General features: G+C 36.8%; 1 protein-coding gene across 1 annotated transcript in view; it reads right to left on the reverse strand.

Annotated features, from left to right (window-relative positions):
* The window catches only part of mybpc1 (myosin binding protein C1), a 44,016-nt gene extending 25,450 nt beyond the window's left edge, over nt 1-18,566 (reverse strand). Inside the window, exons 1-11 of the mRNA XM_073814738.1 lie at nt 18,356-18,566; nt 13,377-13,394; nt 11,448-11,504; nt 10,384-10,638; nt 6,559-6,609; nt 5,929-5,970; nt 3,596-3,637; nt 2,336-2,443; nt 1,753-1,901; nt 975-1,092; nt 849-897 (exon numbers count right to left, since the gene is read on the reverse strand). Coding sequence (XP_073670839.1) covers nt 849-897; nt 975-1,092; nt 1,753-1,901; nt 2,336-2,443; nt 3,596-3,637; nt 5,929-5,970; nt 6,559-6,609; nt 10,384-10,638; nt 11,448-11,504; nt 13,377-13,394; nt 18,356-18,377 — 911 coding nt within the window. The 5' untranslated portion in view covers nt 18,378-18,566. The remainder of the gene's footprint in view (nt 1-848; nt 898-974; nt 1,093-1,752; nt 1,902-2,335; nt 2,444-3,595; nt 3,638-5,928; nt 5,971-6,558; nt 6,610-10,383; nt 10,639-11,447; nt 11,505-13,376; nt 13,395-18,355) is intronic.
* Between the last annotated feature and the right edge of the window lie 3,380 nt (nt 18,567-21,946).

A 21,946-nucleotide genomic window follows, 5' to 3' on the forward strand; every position in this document is an offset into this window, starting at 1 on the left:
CATTAGAGTCTAATGCAGGATTGAGCTGTACACAAAAAACCTTTCGCTTTGTGGCCACTGGCTTTGGGCGAACTGATTTGTGCACAAGCTATCAAGAATGATCTTAATGGTCTCATGACTGAATCTCCCAATGTTGTTGTGTGGGGGTTTTGGGAGAGCAGTATGAACTTGGATAGTATGCGTTGCTTTCTAACACATTGTTGTTGGTTGAAGTTTCCAGTGCAGGCATTTGCCTTCGGACAATCCAACACATTGGTTTGGATTGGCTTAGTTTGGTTGAGATGTTGTTTGGTCGAAGGGTTGGTTTTGCTGGTAAACATCTTTCAGATTGTTAACAAATCAAAACATCTTTCAAATTGTTAACTGAGAACTTTCTGGTAATCCTGCTATTCATCAAACCATTGGTTTGTTGAGGATTACTTGGAGAAAACGTCCTGTTTTAATTTATTACACATTCAAAGGATATATTTTATCCTCAGATTTACACTGGAAGTGAATGCTTATTATTTTCATATAATAAATCAAGTAGGAATTAATTTCATTTAATTTAATATAAAATAAAACACTCCCAGAAAAAAGGTACAAAAGTTGTCACTGGGGCGGTACCTTTTCAAAAAGTTCACTTTTGTACTTAAAAGGTGCATATTGGTACCTTAAAGGTACAAAGTTACACATCTGTATACAAAATGGTACATATTAGGACCTTTTTGCTATAAAACTAAAGTTTCAAGTACTTGAATTGCTTGATAATATTTAGGAAAAGGCTACATCTTTACAAATCGTTGATTTCTCATGAATTTTTCCCTTAATAGAAGATAATATTGCCATTGAACGTGATCCTGCTTTACCTTCTTTTGAAAGCTGAACGGATATCAAGGCTCTGAGAATCTGCGCTTTCTAAAAACACAAAAGAAATGTGAATAAAAGGAATAACATGTATGCAAACCCCATATTAAAAAAGCAAAAAAACAGACCTTTGACCTCCAGGTCAAATGAGCAGCTGTCAAATTTGTCTTTGTAGGTGACCTCACATCTGTAATTTCCTGCATAAGTCTCTTTAGCCTTGATGATGCGCATCTCAAAAGTGTGAATCTACAGAAGTAGGAGAAACAAAAAAAGATTTGTTGGTTTAACTTAACTCTTTTCCTGCCATTGACGAGTTATCTCGTCAATTAAGAGAAAATGTTTGCATAAAAAAAGACCTGTTTCTGATTAATATTTAGTTAATCTGCAATACTGCGATTATCCACTAGCGGACTTACCTAATTTCTAAAAAAAAAACTGAAGCAAAAACGTTATTTACTCATTTTAAACTCTGTGTATTGATAATCGTTCTGAATCTGATCTCTAACAAAATTCCTTCATAAAAATGCAATTATTTCAGCTTTTTGCTAAAAATATATTTTTAAAGAAAAAATCCATGTTTAAGAGTTTATAAGCAGAGAAAAAAATATAGATAGGATGAAATGTTTTTTCCCGTTTTGTTTGTTTGTTTGAAAGCAGAGAGTCTGTTCTTACGTTTTATATATTTGGGTATTTATATATTTTTAGAAGAATATGCTGAAAGGCATTTTGTGAAACTTCGGTGAAAATCACAAAAAATGCTGGCAGGCAACTTTTCAAAAAATGGCTGGTGGGGAATGAGTTAAAAAGTAAGTTTCCTGGTTGCCTTAAAATTTTAAGTTGATTCAACTTATAAATATTAGTTGACTCAAAAAAGGGTGGTTATTACAGCATTAAACACGACATCACCTTGTTTGCGCGATCGTATGATTCTTTGAGCTGCAGGTGCTTCCCGGTCTTGCTAGCCAGATCCATCCATTTGCCCTTGAACCATTTAATGGTTGGTTTACGAAGCAAGTCTTTGGCTTCCACCTTAGCAATGAAGGTGATGTCTCCACCTATTTATAGAAATATAACATATGTTTTATGGAGCTACAGACCAGTTGGAACCCCCAACCCAGCAAGCAAAAACCAAGACGTTAAAATGACGGCTAACTATAGACCCGATATAGACCGGCTATGAGTAACCCACTTCTACCCTAAATAGCCTTGAATTTGGTTACATGCCATTTTTGCCAAAATAACTTAAAGATGTATGATATTCCAACATGTAGGCAAAGTCAACAGGTGTTCAAGGTGTTTGCTTTCATTTGTTTTAAACTTATACGTATCGTCTATTCTTGGGCTATGGTAGACGTCTATTAGATTTTCACTGACAGCCCAAATTTAGCATGGTTTTAGCCCAAATAGCTTGCTGGGAAGGTTTAGCAAATATTAAAAGGTACATAAATAGTATTATTGGTAATGCTTGAAATCATTCTCATGTACTGACCTACATTGACGGAGCCACTCTGAGGCTTTTCAGTCAACAGAGTTGACAAGGGCTGAGCATCCTGCTTGTCGATTTCCTCAGGAGGTTGGCCATCCCCCTCAGACCACACTGACCAATCAGGAAAAAGAGATTTTTATCTTGCTCGTACATAATAACTTCATAATAACTTTCATCAAGAAAGTTAGCAAACAACATTATAAAAGTTCAATAGATTACATTAAAATAGTTATCAAATGTCATTTAAGATAAATATTTAAATATTCACCCATTATTTTACAATCATATGATTTTCTTTAGCACTCACCCAGTTCGATACATACACACTCACTCACTCACATAAGTACTCAACAAACACACAAAGACACGTCAGTATCACACAATGCCATCACAAAACATTTAGCAACATGGAAAGCATCAACATTTAACAACATTGATTGACCCTTAAGAAGGAAAAGAGAGAATCAGTTAACATATTTTAAATATACATCGTAAAACCACTTAAACATTTGCTCATTGAGATTTCACAGATGTTTTTAGTAAATGGTCAATGAGTTAAAATATCCTACGAATAAAAATCTAAACGGTGATATTTATTTTCCCATGAAGTATGATCTCCAAAACGCCATGGATCCCAACAATCCATAGAGGGATTTGAGATTATTATGTTTTAGGAAATAATGTTTCTTCTCGCTCAAGATCATTGGACTGCTTTTATCCAAATAGACTTTCATTCGCAAATATTTTCAGGATCCATTTGGCTCTCCATTGTGGGAAAATCAGGCAAATAAAGACCCAATCCCATTTCTGTCCCTTACCACTGGGCTTTGCCCCAACCCGTCTATATTGCGCATTCACGTTAAGAGGTAGGCTCTTGATTCCCTTTTGGTTAAAGAGGTAGGGGGAAGGGACATATAGCCAATCAAACATTTTTGGGGACCTGCTTCAAACAAAGGGGTATGGAAAATTTCCCCCATATATCAGAAACAACAAAGGTGCACAAGTGACATATAATGACGTGTGACATGTAGTAGTGGTGTCTGATTTCTTAAGGAAATATTTTCACCACTCCACTTGCCACTGTGTTTTAAGGGGAAATGGAAAGGGTTAGATGTAGGTGTAGGTGAAGGGGTATAAAATAGAAATGGGATTTGGCCAAAGTTTTTCATTTTATTTTAACTACATTTAGAGTCTTTATACTGCCGACTGTGTTTCCACAGTTTTCTAAAGAACGGTTAAAAGCTACTGGGGTTATTGAATTACCTGAGTCTTTTCTCCCCCTGGTTGACTCAGGGTGGCTATCATCTAAACAGAGACAAAAATACATTTATAGCACATTATAAGACACTACTGTGAAACCCATTGTGTTAAACTCAATTAACACAGGACACGAAACCAACATAAAAACACAAAGGGAAAACAGTGACAAGATTGTTAATGGTGACCTTTGTGGAATTTTGACATATGGTTTTTAATTATTAACATTTAGTTGTCTACATTACTTTTACAACTAGTAGTTGTTATTTAACAAACACAATCGGGTTTGTCACTTTGGAAAACATTTTTTGGTATAAATTATCCAATGCTATCTCATGGTAGTTGGTACGCATTTTTCGAGGTGGCTAATTCATATTAATTTGTATGATGACATTGTGACATTGGGGTTAGAGGTGGGGTTTCTTTATAGTTTTTTATGACAATCATATGTTTTTGCATGATTAACTTCATGCGAATTAGCCAACTCATAAAATATGTACGAATCTCTTGAGATCAGGCTGAATTATTAGCATCTTGACATAAATAATAGGTTATGTTTTGGAGCGGGTTTTACATTTAAGTCTTTCCCCGCCATTGACGAGTTAACTTGTCAATTAAGAGAAAATGCTTTCCTGCCAATGACGAGTTCTTCCGGCAATCCATATTTTTGCCTTTATCCACCAGGTGGTGCTCTTACCCAACTTATAACACCCGGAAGTATCCCATTAGGGCAAATGGTTCAAACTCCGTGTATGGTTTGAGGACTGCTCTGGATCTCTATCAAAATTCCTTCACAAAACACAATGATCTCAACTTTTTGCTCAAAATTTTGTATTTTTGAAGAAACCTACCCATATTTGAGAGGTGACAAAAAGAGAACAAATTAAGGTAGGATGAAACAATTTTTTTTTTTTTTTTGAAAGCAAAGTCTGTTCTTTGATATATTGTATGTTTATATATTTAACCTCCTGAGACCCGAGCTTTGGGTTGTCTTTTTTTCAGATTTCTTCCAGCTGTTTTGGGGTTAGGAAGGACTAATAAATGTAATAACCAATTATTTTTCATTAAACATGAAGCAGTGTAATTGTTCACGTTTGTGTACAACATGTTCCAGTTACACGAAATTAAGTATTACAACAAAAAAAGTGATCCAGGTCTTAGAAGGTTAAAGAAGAACACTTTCCGGAAGGCATTAAACTTTTGTAAAAATCATAAAAAATTATGGCGCTGGCTGGCAACTTTTTTTTAAACGCTGGCGGGGAAAGAGTTAATGTACTTTAAGGGGGCATGCACACCAAGGCGTTTACGCTGGTGGCCCATGTATGTTTTTAATAGTTTCAGTGGAAGCGTCACGATTTTAAAAAGCGCCAGCAGCTGGCGGGTTTTGTCTGCCCTGAACAGCGGCACTCAGCATTTTTTCCGCACTTAGCGTGAGCACCGAGAGTTGAAATGGGTGAAATGCTTTGGGTGAAATGCTCAGCTCTTCAATGTCACTTCTCACTCGGCCGTCCAATCACAGTGGAGGGGGTGGGACAAATATCCCAACAACCAACCGACGCATCGCTCAACAACTGATAAACAAAGCAGAAGTGTAAGAGCAAACTAAGCGCTCAGCTGAAAAAAAAGCTGGCAAGTGCCTAAAGTTGTTTTCAGCCGCGTTGAAATGCTTTGGTGTGCACGTCCTTAAAAGTCAACACAGGCTCATTTCAATTTGCCTATATTTCTGCATAACATGAAATAGGCCTACATTTATTGTGATAAATATCGCTGCATCTTTTGGTTGTGTCCACTAGGGGCACTGAGGCGCTATTTTTCGATCTATGGTTTTGATGCGGGTTCGTTCAAGGTTACAAAGCAGACAATACTGAACATTTTTGGAGAACATTCTTCTGTGGCAAATAAACATTTGATGTCGTTAATGTCAGGATTGATCGAGGTAGATCAAAAACTTGCTGTTAACATAAAGCATAGTGGTGACTTACAAAAGGGACAGTAATACGTAATCAAAATACATTTGTATGTTTTAGTCAGCTACATAAAATTAAACCATAAGGACACTGTAAGTCGCTTAGAAATGGAGAAACAATGCCTCTAGTGGACATTTTGATGAAATGCGTTGTATTTTAGCAGAAATGTAGGCAGAAGTACAAGTACGTATGACAAGTAAGCCTGGTAAAAGTTATTTTATGAATCTATATAAATAACCTCATTGCTCTTGAACCTAGTTGCTTAATATAATAATTAGATTTACACATATTATAAAAATAAACGTATCTTTTGATAGTCAGTCATACGTGACTATAAATACTATCAGGCATTAATTAATAAAAGACTCTTACTAGGAAGGTCAATAGAAAGTTTCTTGGGTACGTTGCCATGCTCTGTGAAAGAAAACAAAATATTATTCATCAGAATCTGTTTTTATTTTGTCAGAGGGAAGGACTGTTTGGCGATTGTTTTTTTCGTATTATTATCTAAATGTTTGTTTTGTAGAATAACTTACTTTTTTACATCGCCATGCCATTATTAAAATGTGACAAAGACATGTTTTTTTTTTATCACATAGCAGTGATATATTACAACAAAATAGAAAAACATATGTGATGATATTATATACAGATAAATGAACTATGCATTTCTATACAAGCATGTTTTCATGTATCTATACACATAAGATGTCTTCCACATCTCTTCCTTTATATAGATGTAAAGTTTTTGTGTATAGGGTTTGAATGCTTGTAGGAGTGCTTGATGAACATTACATGTACTGTATGTGTGTTTACGCATACATTACTTTGTGAAAGCTTTAGTTATACGTTAACATACTTCAATATTTTTTATGTATTAAATATATCTGTGCTGTTGTTTCTGTGCTATTTCCATCTTGAGATCTTTTGATGATTTCAATGGAACATCATTAGTAAATAACAGGAGTGAAGTGTTGATGGTGGGTTGTCATGGTTACCAACCTGCTGGAGGTGGAGGTGATGGAGTGCTGGCGGTGACATCACCATCTTTATCTGAAATAAAGGTGTGATTGACACAAACACCGTCCTATCACTGAGCTCCAAATCCAGCATAAAACAAGACAACATGCATTTGCACATTTCATGAAAGATGACAGTTTATTGAAACGCGACCCCACTTAAAAGAGATCAAATCCTGGGTAAAATAACCATGGTAGGGTTCAGGGTAATGAAGATGCTTTTGAAATGAAATTATGTCAGACATGATATGAATGTTATGTGCCTACAGTACTTAAGTGGGTCTTTAGATGTAGATGTGCATATATGTGTATGGTTTTTAAAGAGACAGTTCACCAAAAAAATGTAATCATTAACTTGGCTTTATTTTGTTCCAATGAGATGGTAAACCAAAACGTTTTAAAGACTGACAGCCTTTGTAATAAAGGCTTGGAACAAAATGATTGTGAGCCAATAATGACAAATCTTTCACTTTTTTTGGTCAACTATTCCTGGATGTGGCAATGAGATATTTTGCAAAAAGAAGCCCTGTTTAAAAAACGCATGCTTGTCAACATGCCAAATCAGGAAGCAACACACGTGAATGGAAGCATGACTCTTTGACTTGCTGGTGAAACTCATGAGCATTTTACAATACACGGTAGCAAAGAATAGCAAGTTCATATTTTATTACAACTAGAACAGATTTCAGGTCCAGGTTCGTTGAATGCTATCGCATACACATACAAGTGTTGGGCTTCAACACTAACAAAGCACACATACATACCCATACTTAAACCATACATTGATACAACTTTCATAGTCATCCGTTTTGCAGTTGAACTGGTAACAGGCTGTTGTCTGAATTCATGCCATTAGTGTTATTGCACACAAATGAGAGTTTAAAAGTGACTTGTGGCGAAAAGACTGATCTGGATTTATTAGTAAATTTAGTGTATGGAGACTACATGTGTATACCCTCCTAAAGTGGTCATAAAATGGTGCCAAGCTGTCACTGGGCCTGTACCCTTTCAAAAAGAAAACACCTCTGCACCTAAAGAGTTCATATAAGTACCTAAAAGGTACAAATTGGTACCACATTTACTGTATATCTCTCCACCTTTATGGGAAATATTAGGACCTTTTCAAAGGGACTGTACCAGTGACAGGTTGGGAACATTTTTTGACCATTTTTTTGGCCAGCGTAAATAACCAAGATCCTATTTAACTTGCAGAGTTTGGGAGTTCAGTACAATGTGACAACTACACTTTTCAGCAATGTAATGTGAAATATTTTCTACAAGAGAAAAAAATATTAGACTCAATATTGCACTAAGTAATGTTTTAAGTAATGTCAGTATTGTGGCGTATTTTCGAGTGAAACAGAATATAGGTGCGTTCACGCCATATCGTAATTACAAGTTTTATGAAAGCTCGCTGCAACCTTACACACAAACACTTCCAGTATGTTATTATTGTTAGTTGACACTAGATGTCTTCACGCCACGGGTCCACTTAGATCCGAAAACCCGAGGTCCGATCCGAGGTCGGGTGTAATATTAGAGGCATTGGGTAATTTAAAATGAATGTGTTTTTGCCAAATGGACGCGAAAAGACCCAGACTATCTTGCGTGTGTGCATCGAGTCCTTTTCCAAACCCTCCTCTGTTTTCCAAGAGCGCTTGCGACATTGTATGACTGGTAGGTTAGTTGTCATTGAGCCAGACCTGTCAATCAATTTTAAATGCACATTTTAGCGGTAACCTCTGTGTCGTCGTCAGATAACAAATGAAAATAAATGGAGCAGCTAGACAAATTGCAAACAAAGTGAAACAAAGTCTGCAGACAAATCCTGTCGGGTTAAAAAAATAAAATGCCACTTGGTCGGGTCAGACTCTGGTCTAATTTTCTCAGGTTTGTCTCTGGACGGGTCTTTCTTGTAAAAAAATATATGTATGCATGTCTAGTTCAGGTAAAAAGCGATTCGGTCATTTTCGGTAAGGTAAATTTTTTATGGACCAAAGAAGACCTCTAGTTGACACACTTTTTGTGTTCTGCAATATTTAGCGGAAGCATTAAAATGTAATTTATATGTAGATGTAATTATAATAATAATGAATTATAATTAATAATAATAATCCCTAGTTCGAGGACGTGAACAGCTTTGAGTTAAAATTAGATTACATGTTGTCATCACGAAGAGACAAGGAAAATAGTGGGCGTGGCTTGTGTTTTCCAATGTGAATTGATTGGATATAGAAAAGTAGGTGTTTCATAAACACAACATAACCCATAAATTACTGAGTCAACAATATTGAATAATAACAAGATGCGTTACTGCTTTTGCTACGAATGGGGGAGATCCCAACAATCAATATGGCCGCTCTAGCAAAATAAGTCCCACTCTCCAGTTGAAAGAGCCTATCACTAACTGTTAAAGAATCCTCTGGTGGAGGGGCTCTGTACAGACTCGCCTGTTCTTTGCGACTGTCCCTCCCTATTGTTTGAGCATGCACAGTATCTGACAGGCATTGCAAAGATGGCGGCACAGTGACGCGACTTTCTTAAAAAGATGTTAGCTGTGTCCCAATTCAAAGGCTGCGACCTTCTAAGGACGTATTTTAAGACCGATTGCGTCACAGCAGCGCGACTTAAGGCCAGTAAAAGCATAGATATGTATATAAAGGCTAGATGGCTCAAGGCGGAGTCAGCTGTGTCGTCACTTGGCGGCCATCTTAGGTCAGTGCTGCCATAGTGCTGCTCCCTGCTGCTGTGGACGGAAGGTGAGTGACATACGCAAACTAAAATGCTCGTAACTTGCTGAATTCTTGACGGATTTACAAACGGTTTGGTTTTTTACAAACGTTATTAACGTGGCTATAATTCTGGATGCTTTAACATGTTTCATGAATTTTTTATTTATTTTTAGTATACGTATTCAGTGTCATAGGTACATCTTTGACGTTTATAACAAACCAATCCGTTTGAAAATCGGTAAAAAATTAAGCAAGTTATGGTCATTTAAAAGTACCTGCATCATTAAAACTCAATGCTACGAGTGAGCGAGCGCCCTGTCGTAAGATGGCCGCCAAAATGCGGACGTTCCACTCAATTGGCCATCAGCGCGGACGAGCCATCTAGCCTTTATATACATATCTATGAGTAAAAGGCCGTCCCAATTCAAAGGATGAAGCCTCAAAATGCGTCCTCATTTCTCCGCGCTGTTAAGGATAGAACGAATGGATCCTTAACAGCCGAGGATATCCCAAGAGTCATTGCGCGTCTGCAACGGCTGCATATAATGGGTGGATATTCTAAAATAAACAATTAAAACCTTTATTAAATAAAAGTGTATTTATCAGAAAAAAAAATTTCTAGTATTATAAGTTATGTTTTGTGTTAATAATATTTTTTTTATGTTGCGTATATTTATAAGGTTGATTAATTTGGTATACTGTTGAATAGTTTAATATACATCCACGTGTCATATTTCTAAAATAAATTAATGATTTTTCTGATGTCAAATTTATTTTAATAAGTCAGAAACGTGCAGGTGGGCGCGTGCAGCAGGTGACGCTAATTATGGGTCCTCCGAAGGTTAGACCGTCTCATTTCAGTTCTCTTCGCGAACTTCTGAGGCTTCCACCTTGAAAGACAGAGTGCTCACCTTTTAAGGTTGAATGCTCATAAGGTTGCAGCCCTTGAATTGGGACACAGCTGTTGACTGGGTGCATCTTAAAATATTGCTATTTTTGATATTTAAGGTAGCTTCCCCAACACTGATAACCTAATATTAGAGTATTATGACTTATTGTGGCTTATCAATACTCACCTTTTATTTGAGGTGTGTCGGTCTTCTCTTTTACTCCACTCACCTCGACTGGAATCACAGCATCGATTGGCTCTGGTTCCTTTTGACCATTCTTAACAGGCTCTGTCACTATTGGCTGTGGGTCTGTGACCTCACCCACTAATGGGTTTAGTTCAGTCACCTCGGTTACTTTTGGCTTTGTCTGAGCAACCTCGGAAACCCCTGGTTCTGTGATAGTGACTATGGCCTCTGTGTCTTTGGTTGCCACTGTAGCCTCTGTACAGCAAACACAGCCAGGCTAGAGCAGTAAGACATCAGGAAGCCAACTACAACATGCAAACACTCACAAACATGTATAGTGACTAGATTTGTCCAAGTGAAATACGCATATGTGATTTTCAGTATACATATGCATTTATTTCAGAGTTTATGTGAATAATTTTTGGAATATTTTTCAGTTCCCTGTGAATATGATCAAGATAGAGGCATATGCAGATCCAGTCACTGTATATCTATGAGATTTTACATTTCAAAAGAAGCAAAGTACTGCAGACACAGAAAACACCTGTGTGCATTGCTTAAAAATATACATTTATGACAAATCAAAGAAAATCAATTAGCAAAAAGATGCTGAAATTGTGTGCTTTTATATTTATTGTGGTCTCAGACTTGCATTGTTGTACTTTAGATCAAAGTGAACTGTAATAGTTTAATATACAAAAACGTATGCACTGATATGTTTCTGTGGGGTATACTTTGCTTCTTCCTGATATACTGTACCTTCACATTAAACATCTCCATAGCCTACAGCAAATTTTGTTGCCATCCACGAAGCAAAGCATGCATCAGCACTGCCACGGGTGTAGGTTAAGCTTGGGCCAGCAAAGTCTTTGTTTGCTTGTTTGTATAGTTGTAAACCTTTTGGGTGTGTGTGCATTTGTGTATTGGTGTGCTTTGTGGGATAAATGTATTTACCTGTTGCGATCACAGTGAGCAAAAAGTGATAAATAAAATACACTCTCACACACGTGAGGTAAGAGTTGGGGTGAACACCAGGAAACAAACCGGGGTCATCGAAAACCTACCTGTACGGGTCAATTCAACCGAGTTCTTGGTTGGGGTGTCAACAGGGGCTGAATTCTCTATGTACGTGACAGACATAAGGCAAGTGCCTCTTTCAAAGCTTGAAGCAGCACATACAGACTCATACAGTACATGTGCAAGATGACAGGAGACCATACACTCAAGGACATACAGTATACAGAGACAATGTTCCATTTATATAGGATTATAAATGCAATCACATTACATCGTAATATAGACATTTACACAAACAGACAAAATGGACATAATTTTTAAATCTCAAGCAAAATATATATTTAAACATCCTTTAAATGTCTGCATGAAGTCCTTTGTCATTATAGAGAAAGAAACGCAAGGTACAAATCAAAAGAAATTGAAAATTCTGGTTTTGGTGAGTGTAACATAATTATAATTGTTTTCGTTGTAGTTATAAACTTCACTTTTGCTATAATAAAAGTCTTTACATCTAACACTGGTCTGTAGGCAGTCCCCATACGGCAAAGAAATACATTTCTCTGGCCAGAAATATATTTTAAATATATGCTGAATATATTTTGTAGAAAGAAATGCTTTAAATTTGGAAATATATTTTTCGTTTAAACCTTCATGAAAATATATTTTAAAATGTAAAATAATTTTACATCTCATATGGCAAAAAAGTATTCTTTGCCAAAATATATTTTAAATAAATGCTAAATAAAAGCTTATTTTATAAAGTATATTTTTGAAGTTGAATTTTTTTTATCTTTTTAAAACTGTTATGTTTACAGGTTTATAACATAAACAAAGTAAATATAGTAGGATAATTCTTTAAAATGTATTTATTTTTATAATATATTTCAAAATATACAAAAATGACCAAAAATATACTGGTGAAAAATATATTTTTGAAAAAATATTCCAATTTTTTTATCAAATATATTTTGTTTGCCATTTTTTGAATATTTTGAAATATATTTTAAAATATATTATTTGGCGTCAAATGCGTCATAATTCATGTGCACGTAATCTACGTAATTTACGTTACGCCTTCGCAGCACGCGCTCTTTTATTTCTGCCAGGCGTTAAATCAATGTAATGCAAATTACCTACATAGTCAAAACATACAATTAAAAAATAAATCCGGTATTTTTACCTGACTTTCGCTTGTATTACCAAAAGTTGCTTTAGCCATAATGGATATTTTAAACAGTAAATGGCGCCATCTTGCGACCGAAACGGTTAGCATCCAACGGTCGGTATGGTGAGGTTAGCATACATTGTTGAGTATATTGTGATAAATGGTTAAAAGCACACTTTTTTCAGTAACTGTAGACCTTCAAACATATTGTAACTCAGGATTTTATCTTTGCTAGTCCAAAACAGCTTGGATTTCAAACAAGTAAGTCATGTTGTAATAGTTTGCGATGTTCGCCTTGTCGTGAGGTGATTTTTTTCCACATTGTAAAAACTTTCTCAGGGAAAGATTTGAATAATTGCAATGAAAGCAATAAAACAATTTGAATTTTCAATATTTCATGACATTACAATGTATTTATTTAATTATGTATTAAGCAAGTAAAGTTAAGTTAGGCAGAATAGCTACTGTCAGCCAGTTACTACAGCAAAATGAAGGACGTCAGGTGATACTGTCACTTTGTAGGCTTTGATATGCGACAACGGCAGGTTAAATGTACATTATACATACATTTAGTTGTTATTTTGTTAAATATTTTTTTTATTATATACTATTACTCTACACCATTCTTTAACGTGCTATGTTTTCAAATAATGTTTTTTTCCAGAACTTTGTGTTGGAATATTTTCAAAGAGGATGTTTCCTGAAAGAGGAAGTTCTGTTGTAACTTCAAAGCAACATTCACCACCATTCACTCAGAAAAACTGATCCAGGATAAGGCAAACAGCATTATTCAAGTAAATTGACCACTCACCTTGAGGTGCACCATTTTCTGTAAGGAAAAGAAATAAAAACAATTCAGTAAGATCTCTTTGTTGCTGAACGTTTGAAGTGAGGCTTTAAATATTTTTGGCCTCAAAAAGTGTTTGGTCACCTAGGCCACACTTAAAAAATGTCTTACTCGGCTTCAATTACATAACAGCATTTCAAACCTGGTAGCAATGGAAAATATATATTTATCTCTTTATTTTTGCTTCTGCCTTTCAACATCTTGGTTTGGTTTTAGTGGATGTACTGTATGGATTAGTTTCCTTTTAAGTTCAAACAGGTGCTGCACTTAAACCAGAAGGAACCCAAAGACATTTTGTCCTAGTTTTAAATGTTATATTTAAATATATATATATATATATAAATAACATGAATATAATTTTAACTGTGGTTTAAGTGTCCAAAAATGGTCTACGTGTCACATGTTTTATAGTACAAGTACAGCTTGACTGACTCAAAGCATTTAAACCCAGGTCAGAGCAGAACTGTGTTAGTGCTGGTGCATAAGCCATAACAGTTTTAACAGTGATATGTTGACGCAGCATTACAGTATACTCAATTAAAGTGTTCATGAAAGAGGGCCTAATATGATTAGAATATTGAAAAGCCAAAAATAATCAATGAGTGCACACATCTGATATGAAAGTTTGAAAATAACCCTGCTGTTTTATTTATAGATTACCATAGCACGTGGTTTTAGCGCCTGACTCTTTATAGAGAGGACACAGTTACAACTTCTTGCTTATGAGACTGGTATATTCAAAAACTGGAAATTAAACTTGTAATGCAAACAAGAATCATTCAAGTAATACGATTTTGGGTTACGAATTTGAAGACAAAAACAAAATACAACATGCTTTTGTTGGAATAGAAAATCACGAATAATTAATATTTGTAATAAGGTTTCCACAACACCCTTCACTCATAGTCGGACATGACTCAACCAGTGTTGCTGTGCCAGGCTGTCCAAGATGCTCAAACACATAAAATAACATTATATTAACCTACAAATGGCTAACTTGTAGCTATCTCTGCATATCAGGTTAGGCGATAGAAACACACTTATGTCGTTTTTCAAACTATAAAAGAACAACCTTTGGATTATTACATGATGTTAATGTCAACAGCTTTGTCTCTGCCACCTACTCCTGCTAACTTGGCACAGGCTCCTGTGAATTCTGTGAGGATGCCAGGCCAGGTTAAGCAGAACACAAAGGACATTCGCTGAAACCTCTTCATTCCTGCCCCCTGCTGTCAGGAGCCAGTGTGAAGAGCTTTCCTGTTATGGGGCCAATGTTCACACCTGTGCTCTCGTCGTTAGCCTCTTGATATTTTTGACATCTCTGCTTTCTGTTTCCTCCCTGCTTTGCCGGCTTTGTCGAGCCATTTTTTATTTGACGTTTGTTTATATATTGAAATAATTCGTTTATTGTCAGTCAGTATATTATCAGTTTGCATTTATTGTATAGTATACTATTTTGCATGCATAGTAGGGAGGCTTATAGTCTGAATATGGTTGTAAAAATGGTTGTAAAATGGTTGTAAACGTCTCATACTTTTTATTAAAATAATAAAGTTCACTCTTTTAGAAATGTCTGCGCTAGTACACCCCGCTTATTAATATTTTGTTCTTGAGGATTTTAGCCATTGGACAAAATAAAGAATGGATGTTAAAGGTTCTTTATGGAACCATACAGCGAAAATGGTTATTCTAATGGCACCCTTATTTTAGCTCCCTTATTTTTTAGGGTTAGGGTTTGTTGTAGGGCTATGAGCTAGTCTCATTAGTAATGCTACCTATGATGCCATCACATTCTGATACCTGTAGGTATTTTCTAAGAAGCTATTCTACTGGGTGGATTTTACAAATCATATTTTATTCATTTTTTTATATATTATTTTGAGTATCTGAAATGTTGTGAATGAAGTCCAATTTACTGACTTCCCTACTGATGCTAATATTATTGATACTCTATAAACCGATTTTAGATTAAGATGCAAATCCATTTAAAGGAGTAGTTTACCCCAAAACGGTCCCCATTGACTTGATTATAGTAATTTTTATTTACTTGAATAAACTCCTCCTCAAGTAAACTGGGCACAATTTTTTGGGTAAACTACTCATACTCAGTCGAGATGCAAATGTATTCCTATTGCTTTTTCTTTTACACTGTATGTTTTCTCTGTCTCTTTGCATGACGCCCAACCAGGTCATGTCTGTGGACACCTCAGCTCAGAATTGGGAATGACGTGGATCCTTCCAGCCATTAAAGAGCCATTTATGTCACTGTTGATCTGACTGGCTTGGCATGTGGCCAATTTCGAGATCCCCTCTATCTCACCAGACGATAACAACAATCCTGACAGGTATTGTTTTTGCAGCACAGCAGTAGCAGGTATGCTCAGCTGTCCCGGCTTCTGCCGTGAAGACAGACAGGCTCATGTCGTCCATTCACAGACAAACGGTTGTCACCGCCCCTTCATCTTAAAATAGACCACTTAGTTCAAATCTCATTTAATAACGAGCATTTTCCAATACATGCAATTGTCTGCCGGGATAATGTAAAGCAGACTGACACAGTTGGCATTTAAAGAATACGAACTAGGGTTATCATTTCTCACTGTCATGTTATGCTCGACTTATATAACATCTGTTGGCTTCTGTAGAAGATAAACAGATGTTATCTAGAATGTCACTGATGATGTCAGTCACCATTCACTTACTTTGTAACAATGAATACATTTTTACACTGCGTGTCACGGAGGGAAGATATGGGTTTAATAAGAGTAAACAATATTTTTATTTTTAGCCATCCTCCCCTTTAAAAGTTTATACAGTTGATTTTACAAGCAAGTGTCGCTAACTTCGCTGGCCCAGGGAATGAAATAGCAGATGATAGATTTAATGTGTCTTCTCTGAGAGCTATCATTATATGATATGGGAAATTGACACTGACTGATGAAAGCCGAAGAGTGTTATACAGTACACCCCCCCCCACCCGGTGGATTAAGACGTAGGGTTTCCTTCACCGTTCACCTTAAGGTAACAGTCAAAGCTTTCCATGCCTAGATAATTATAGGTTTGTTTTGTTGTTTTTCCTGAGTGATGCTATTTGTGTGTTGCTGTCATATGTGGCAATAGGTTATACCCTCTTTCATTTGATATAATGTACCACAGAGATCAAAAGTTCAAACAAACAAGAGCTCATGCTAAAGATTCTCTGCATGATACAGTCATATAGTCACTGAATGAAAGATAGAGCGAATAGAGATAGAGAGAGAGAGAACGAGAGAGGGAACAGGGATTAAAAGTCTGCTCATTCTGAACTATTCCCGGGGTCTGGAATCCAGTTCCCCCAGGGTCCAGCCCTGTTCATCCCTCATCTAACCTTTTAAAGCTTGGAGTCAGCGCTCCACGGCAACCCCAACCTCTTCCCCCCATCAGCTGTTCCTTTTAAATTTATGAGAATCATACAGTCGTTTTATTGTACAGACTTGTCACAAGGTCTAATACCCACTCTCTCTTTATCGTGCATTGAGGTTATTTATAGAGTGATCAGCTATAATGAAATATTGCAGTTGGCGTGTGACACAACCTTTCTTTTTGAGCTTTTCAATAAACCTGAAGCGACAAATAATGATTGTTTTGCTAACAACCTCACATGCCACGCCCTTAGGTCATGCCATTGGTTGAGCCAACGTTGTTGTGGACGCAAACAAAGCAATGTTTTGATATCGATCCCCATATACTATTCAGCTTACTTATTGTCATACATATTTTGAATATCTTCTATGCTCACTCTTCATTGGGTTTGGTTTTGATGGACAGGTTCCTCTTCACACATCAAGTCTATCTTGTCATATATAGATATTTGGCACAATAAAAACCAGCACTATCAAATGACATTTGCCTTCCGAACAAGAACATTCGCACACGTCTGCAAACCATTTACAGAAACGAATCGCGCCACCTCTCTGTTTACGAGCATCATCAAAATACTTGTCTCCCAAATCCCCTACATTCTGCTTCATAATCCCTATTGTTCAGAGGTAGATGGAATCCTATGCGAATGCCATTGTGAGTGGATATGTTTAGAGGAACAAAAATAACATTCAAATCGGTAAAAAAAAATTTTCATTTGAGCACTGGTGCAGTGGGTTGTGCACATGCATGTGACACATAAGAACCAATGGAATGCAGGTTCGAGGCTGACTTACGTCATAGTGCAATTCCATATCCTCTCTTCTGTTCTGTTTCTACACTGCAATTTATCTGCCCGTCCATTAGGCACTGAAAGACGATCTGATATCATCAGCTCTAAAATAATTTCTCCATAAGGATTTGTGACCCCAACCTTCTGCTCCCTGCTGGGCCATCAGCATTGCATCATCCATCAGCGATGCCTCTGGCACTACAGTAAAGTGCAGCTCTATTTCTTGTAACCCAGCGCCTGGGAGGTCAGCACCATTCCATACCCCGAATCCTGTATAGCTCAGCTGCCTGAGCAGTTCATGTCGCTTTAACTATGTGTCATCCGTCAATGCAACAGTTATGACAGCGTTTGCTTTTTTTAAAGTTGTTTGGGTTATCTCATCATCATCCAACACAATCTCAATTCCAAAATCGCTCTCAGATTTTCCGATCATGGCTTGTGTTGTATGCTTGGGTCACTTTGTTATCCTTTTTGCTTTAGTGATGCAGCAAAGCAGTAATACTAACAAACTTCATTGAGCTTTACATTATATAAGTTCATTACTTATCTCATGCAATATAATGGCTTACATGTTTTTCTCCTATATATATTGTGCATTCGACATATGCATTAGTATCATCTTTGTTAGTGCAAATCTGCTTGGCTTTAAACTTTCTTTAACATAAATGCAAGCATAAAAATGGTCAGGCACTTTGTATTTGTTAGTAACCAAAGTCCTTTTTTCTTATTTGGGAAACAATTTAATTCTCACCTTTCTTTGTGGGCTCAGGCATGTTGAGCCGTTCCTCTGTCGACCGGGTACCAATCAAAGGGGTTCAGGGGTCAATCCGGGCTGTCAGCCCTAGGTCACTGTTGTGGGAGGGGGTGAGGTGAGGAACGTTGCACCAGAAAGTGTGGAAGTGAGGATGAGATGAGACGATGCAGGAGCGTGAAGGAGAATGTAACAGATCTGGGGGTGATGAACAAATGGGGTTTATATAGCACTCATCCTAGCCACTCCTCTTACCGTTTGATAATGGAGCCCAAAAACATCTATGATACCTCCCTCCCTATGGTCTCCTAAAGTCCGGGGGATTAGATGTGGCTCACTTTCCTCTGGTCTCCTCACCAGCTGGAGACAGGAAGGGTGAGGGGCTTGAATATCTGTGGATAGCAGGAAAGACGAACGAATAAGTTTTGCAAGGTGTCGTTGATTTGTATTGGTTGTAATTATTATAAATCCAGCATGTGTTCAAGATGTCCATTAATATGAATTTTGCAATGACACATATTATGAATATACTAAAAAATGTACAGTAATTAGGCTGGTCCTTAAAATGTATAATGGAGATACGGTTCACCCACAGAATCAAATTCGGAGGCCTATTTGTACTTTTTGTATATTTCTATATTTGTCTTTATCTTTTATATGCACATTTCCGGAAAACACAAATAGTCCAAAAACACTGATGACACATCCTGCACTGATGTGCATACCCATTCATATAATTTATCATATTTATCCAATAAAATCTTAATCTCTAAAACCAGACCTTCACTTACATGCAAAAACAACTAACAAAACATAACTTGTGGAAGTGATGCGATGACTATTGGTTATACAAAAAAAGGGATGAGCCCTCTGATAAGCCCCGCCCAGATTTCCGGTTTCAATAAGAAATACGTCAGCATAGAAATAAATGCACTTGTCAAGCCATTTAATGGGGATTTACCACTGTTAAAGTGTTTGAAATGCCAATGACATGTTAAGCAGCGTGACCATGCTTTACTTCATCTGTATATTTACACTTTTTTTCACACTGTAAGGCAATTATTATTATTATTATTATTATTTAAGTTTTAAAAGAAAAAGTTGGACAACTACAGCATCTAAAAAGTATACAAATTAAATGAAATATATTTGTGTTACATATATTTTAAAATGTAAGGTATTTATATTATTTAAAATATTTTACTGTTTGACACACTATATCTAACCATGTAGTACTCAACTATTTGTAACCCTACTGTAAGCGATAATAAAACAGTGAAGTAAATGATACTGTACTGTATATTACTGGCGGTTGTTGTCACCCAAGGGTTTCGGGCTCTATAAGCTTCCCCTTCTTTATAAGGGTCTGCTAGGGGATATTTAGTATAAGGAGAGAAAATAGGAAACATTTAGTTAACCTTTAAGCCACGTATCAGGTTGATCTAAAGAAAGCCAAGTGTGGTGATCTAAACTACCAGACTATAAATTCCGTGAAGATGCCTAAGCTATGATTTTATAGTCCATATTTAGAAAAGCACTGTGAACTTTGACATTTGATATGGATATTATGAAACAGTGGTGGACCAGTGAGTGTGTTATTGTCAATACTGCATTAGCCTGTTAACACTTTAATTCTCGCTATTAATCAGCTCCTGTTTTGTAGATGTGACAGCAATTCACACAGTGACGCCCTGGAGCCCTAATTGTTCTCAAGAGCTGCCTGATAAATATTTTTAAAACAACATTTAGACGTTACAATTATTCACGAGACTCTGGAGAGGAGAAAGTTATATTTAAAGGTCCCGTTCTTCCTTTGATTGTGTTTACAGTGTGCAATATAACATGTGTTCATGTTTCACATAATTTTCAGAAACGTACAATCAAAACCACATCCATGCGTTGTAGCTCAGAGCACTGAATTAGATTTCGAGGGAACACACAATCTATATCTTTAATGCACTTAGTTGCTTTGGATGAAAACGTCTGGCTTATGCAAAACAATAAAATATCCAGTAAAAGGTGTATAGTGTAACTTTTAGAAGGATCAGAAATGCATATAATAATACATATATTTTCAGTGGGGTATAAAGACCTTACATAATGAACTGTAATGTTTTTATTACCTTAGAATGAACCGTTTTTATCTAAATACACTATGGGTCCCCTTACATGGAAGTCGCTATTTCGCTCCGCCATGTTTCTACAGTAGTCCGAAATAAACAAACTGCTCTACCATTAGACGGCATTAAAAATCTACAAACTGGTTCTTTAATCCCAGAAACAATATTAGGGCCAGATTTACTAAACAGGGCAAATAAGTGTAACCCCGGATTTCCACCGACTGCGGAACGGCTGCGGATCCGCTGCGGAACGGCGGCGGAGTCAATCGGTTTCCATTCAAGTCAATGTGTGTATTTTCACTGACTGGGCTCCGAATCCGTCACAGCTCCGGCCATCTGCAGCCCTCCGGCACAAATACGCAGAGCTTCTATTTTTGACGGATACCGGACAGCTCCGCAGGGCGGAGCCATGACTTTATCGCGTGATCATACCTGAATTCACGAGAACTTGTGTTTTTTTATTAAATCTTTGCAATACAAACATTACAAACACACACAAATAAAGTCATTAATACAGAAACAACAAATAATAGACAGGAACATAGCCAGGGGGAGTTTCAAATAAATACATTAAAGATAGAGCATAAATAAATGTTTTAGCAGCCTTCTTATTTTTTGAATTTTGGATGGATTTGATGTACTGCTCTGTCTACGCGAGATCTCGTGTTGTGATCTGGGCTGGTTTGTAAAAACGTCATGATTCAACGGCATAATGGGCAGAGACAGAACTAGGTATCGCGCGATCATCATGTGAATTTGCGAGACCTCATGGGTCCTCGTCACTTCAGCACGCAGCCGCTCTGCAACAAATACGGAACCCGGGGTAAGACCGCAATTAAAATTCTGCGGGCTATTTACTGACAGTTGCACATTAAATGCGGGGTGCATGATTTTTGAGAAACGCTTTGGAAAAGGGAGTCGGGCCGAGCACCAAAACACACTTGTAGCCAATTAGCAGTAAGGGCGTTTCTACTAACCGACATCATTGCCTGGGTTGCGTATGTGTGTGGTGGGTCTATCAAAAGAAGGTCCAGATTCTATTGGGGTAGGGGTGTGTTTGTTTAGGTGATTTCAAATGTCAACATTGGCTTTCAGAGATCGTGCACCCCGCCTTTAATGTTCACAGGCGCAAAAATCTCATTTCCATGAGATTTACCAAGAGCAGCACAAATTAGTGAAGGGTTTAAGAAATTATTTTTGGGTGTAAAATAGTGGCACAAATGCCAGTAGTTTGATAAGCGCGAACATTAATCATAAAACATGTTGCATGTTTCATTTAAATACTCTCTTCCCATACATTTTCCATCTGAAAGGGAAAGTCATATGACAGGAACATATGCAATAAGATCAGTCATAAAATCAACAGTATCAATGTCTTTTCAGCGCTAATTAGTAGCTTTTTTTTACACTACTGGGGCAAGCTTTTAGTAAATCTGGTAATTAAACTGCTAAATATATTGCTTATTCCTTG

Source organism: Paramisgurnus dabryanus, chromosome 1 (genome assembly GCF_030506205.2).
Source record: "Paramisgurnus dabryanus chromosome 1, PD_genome_1.1, whole genome shotgun sequence".
Classification (NCBI taxonomy): Eukaryota; Metazoa; Chordata; class Actinopteri; order Cypriniformes; family Cobitidae; genus Paramisgurnus; species Paramisgurnus dabryanus.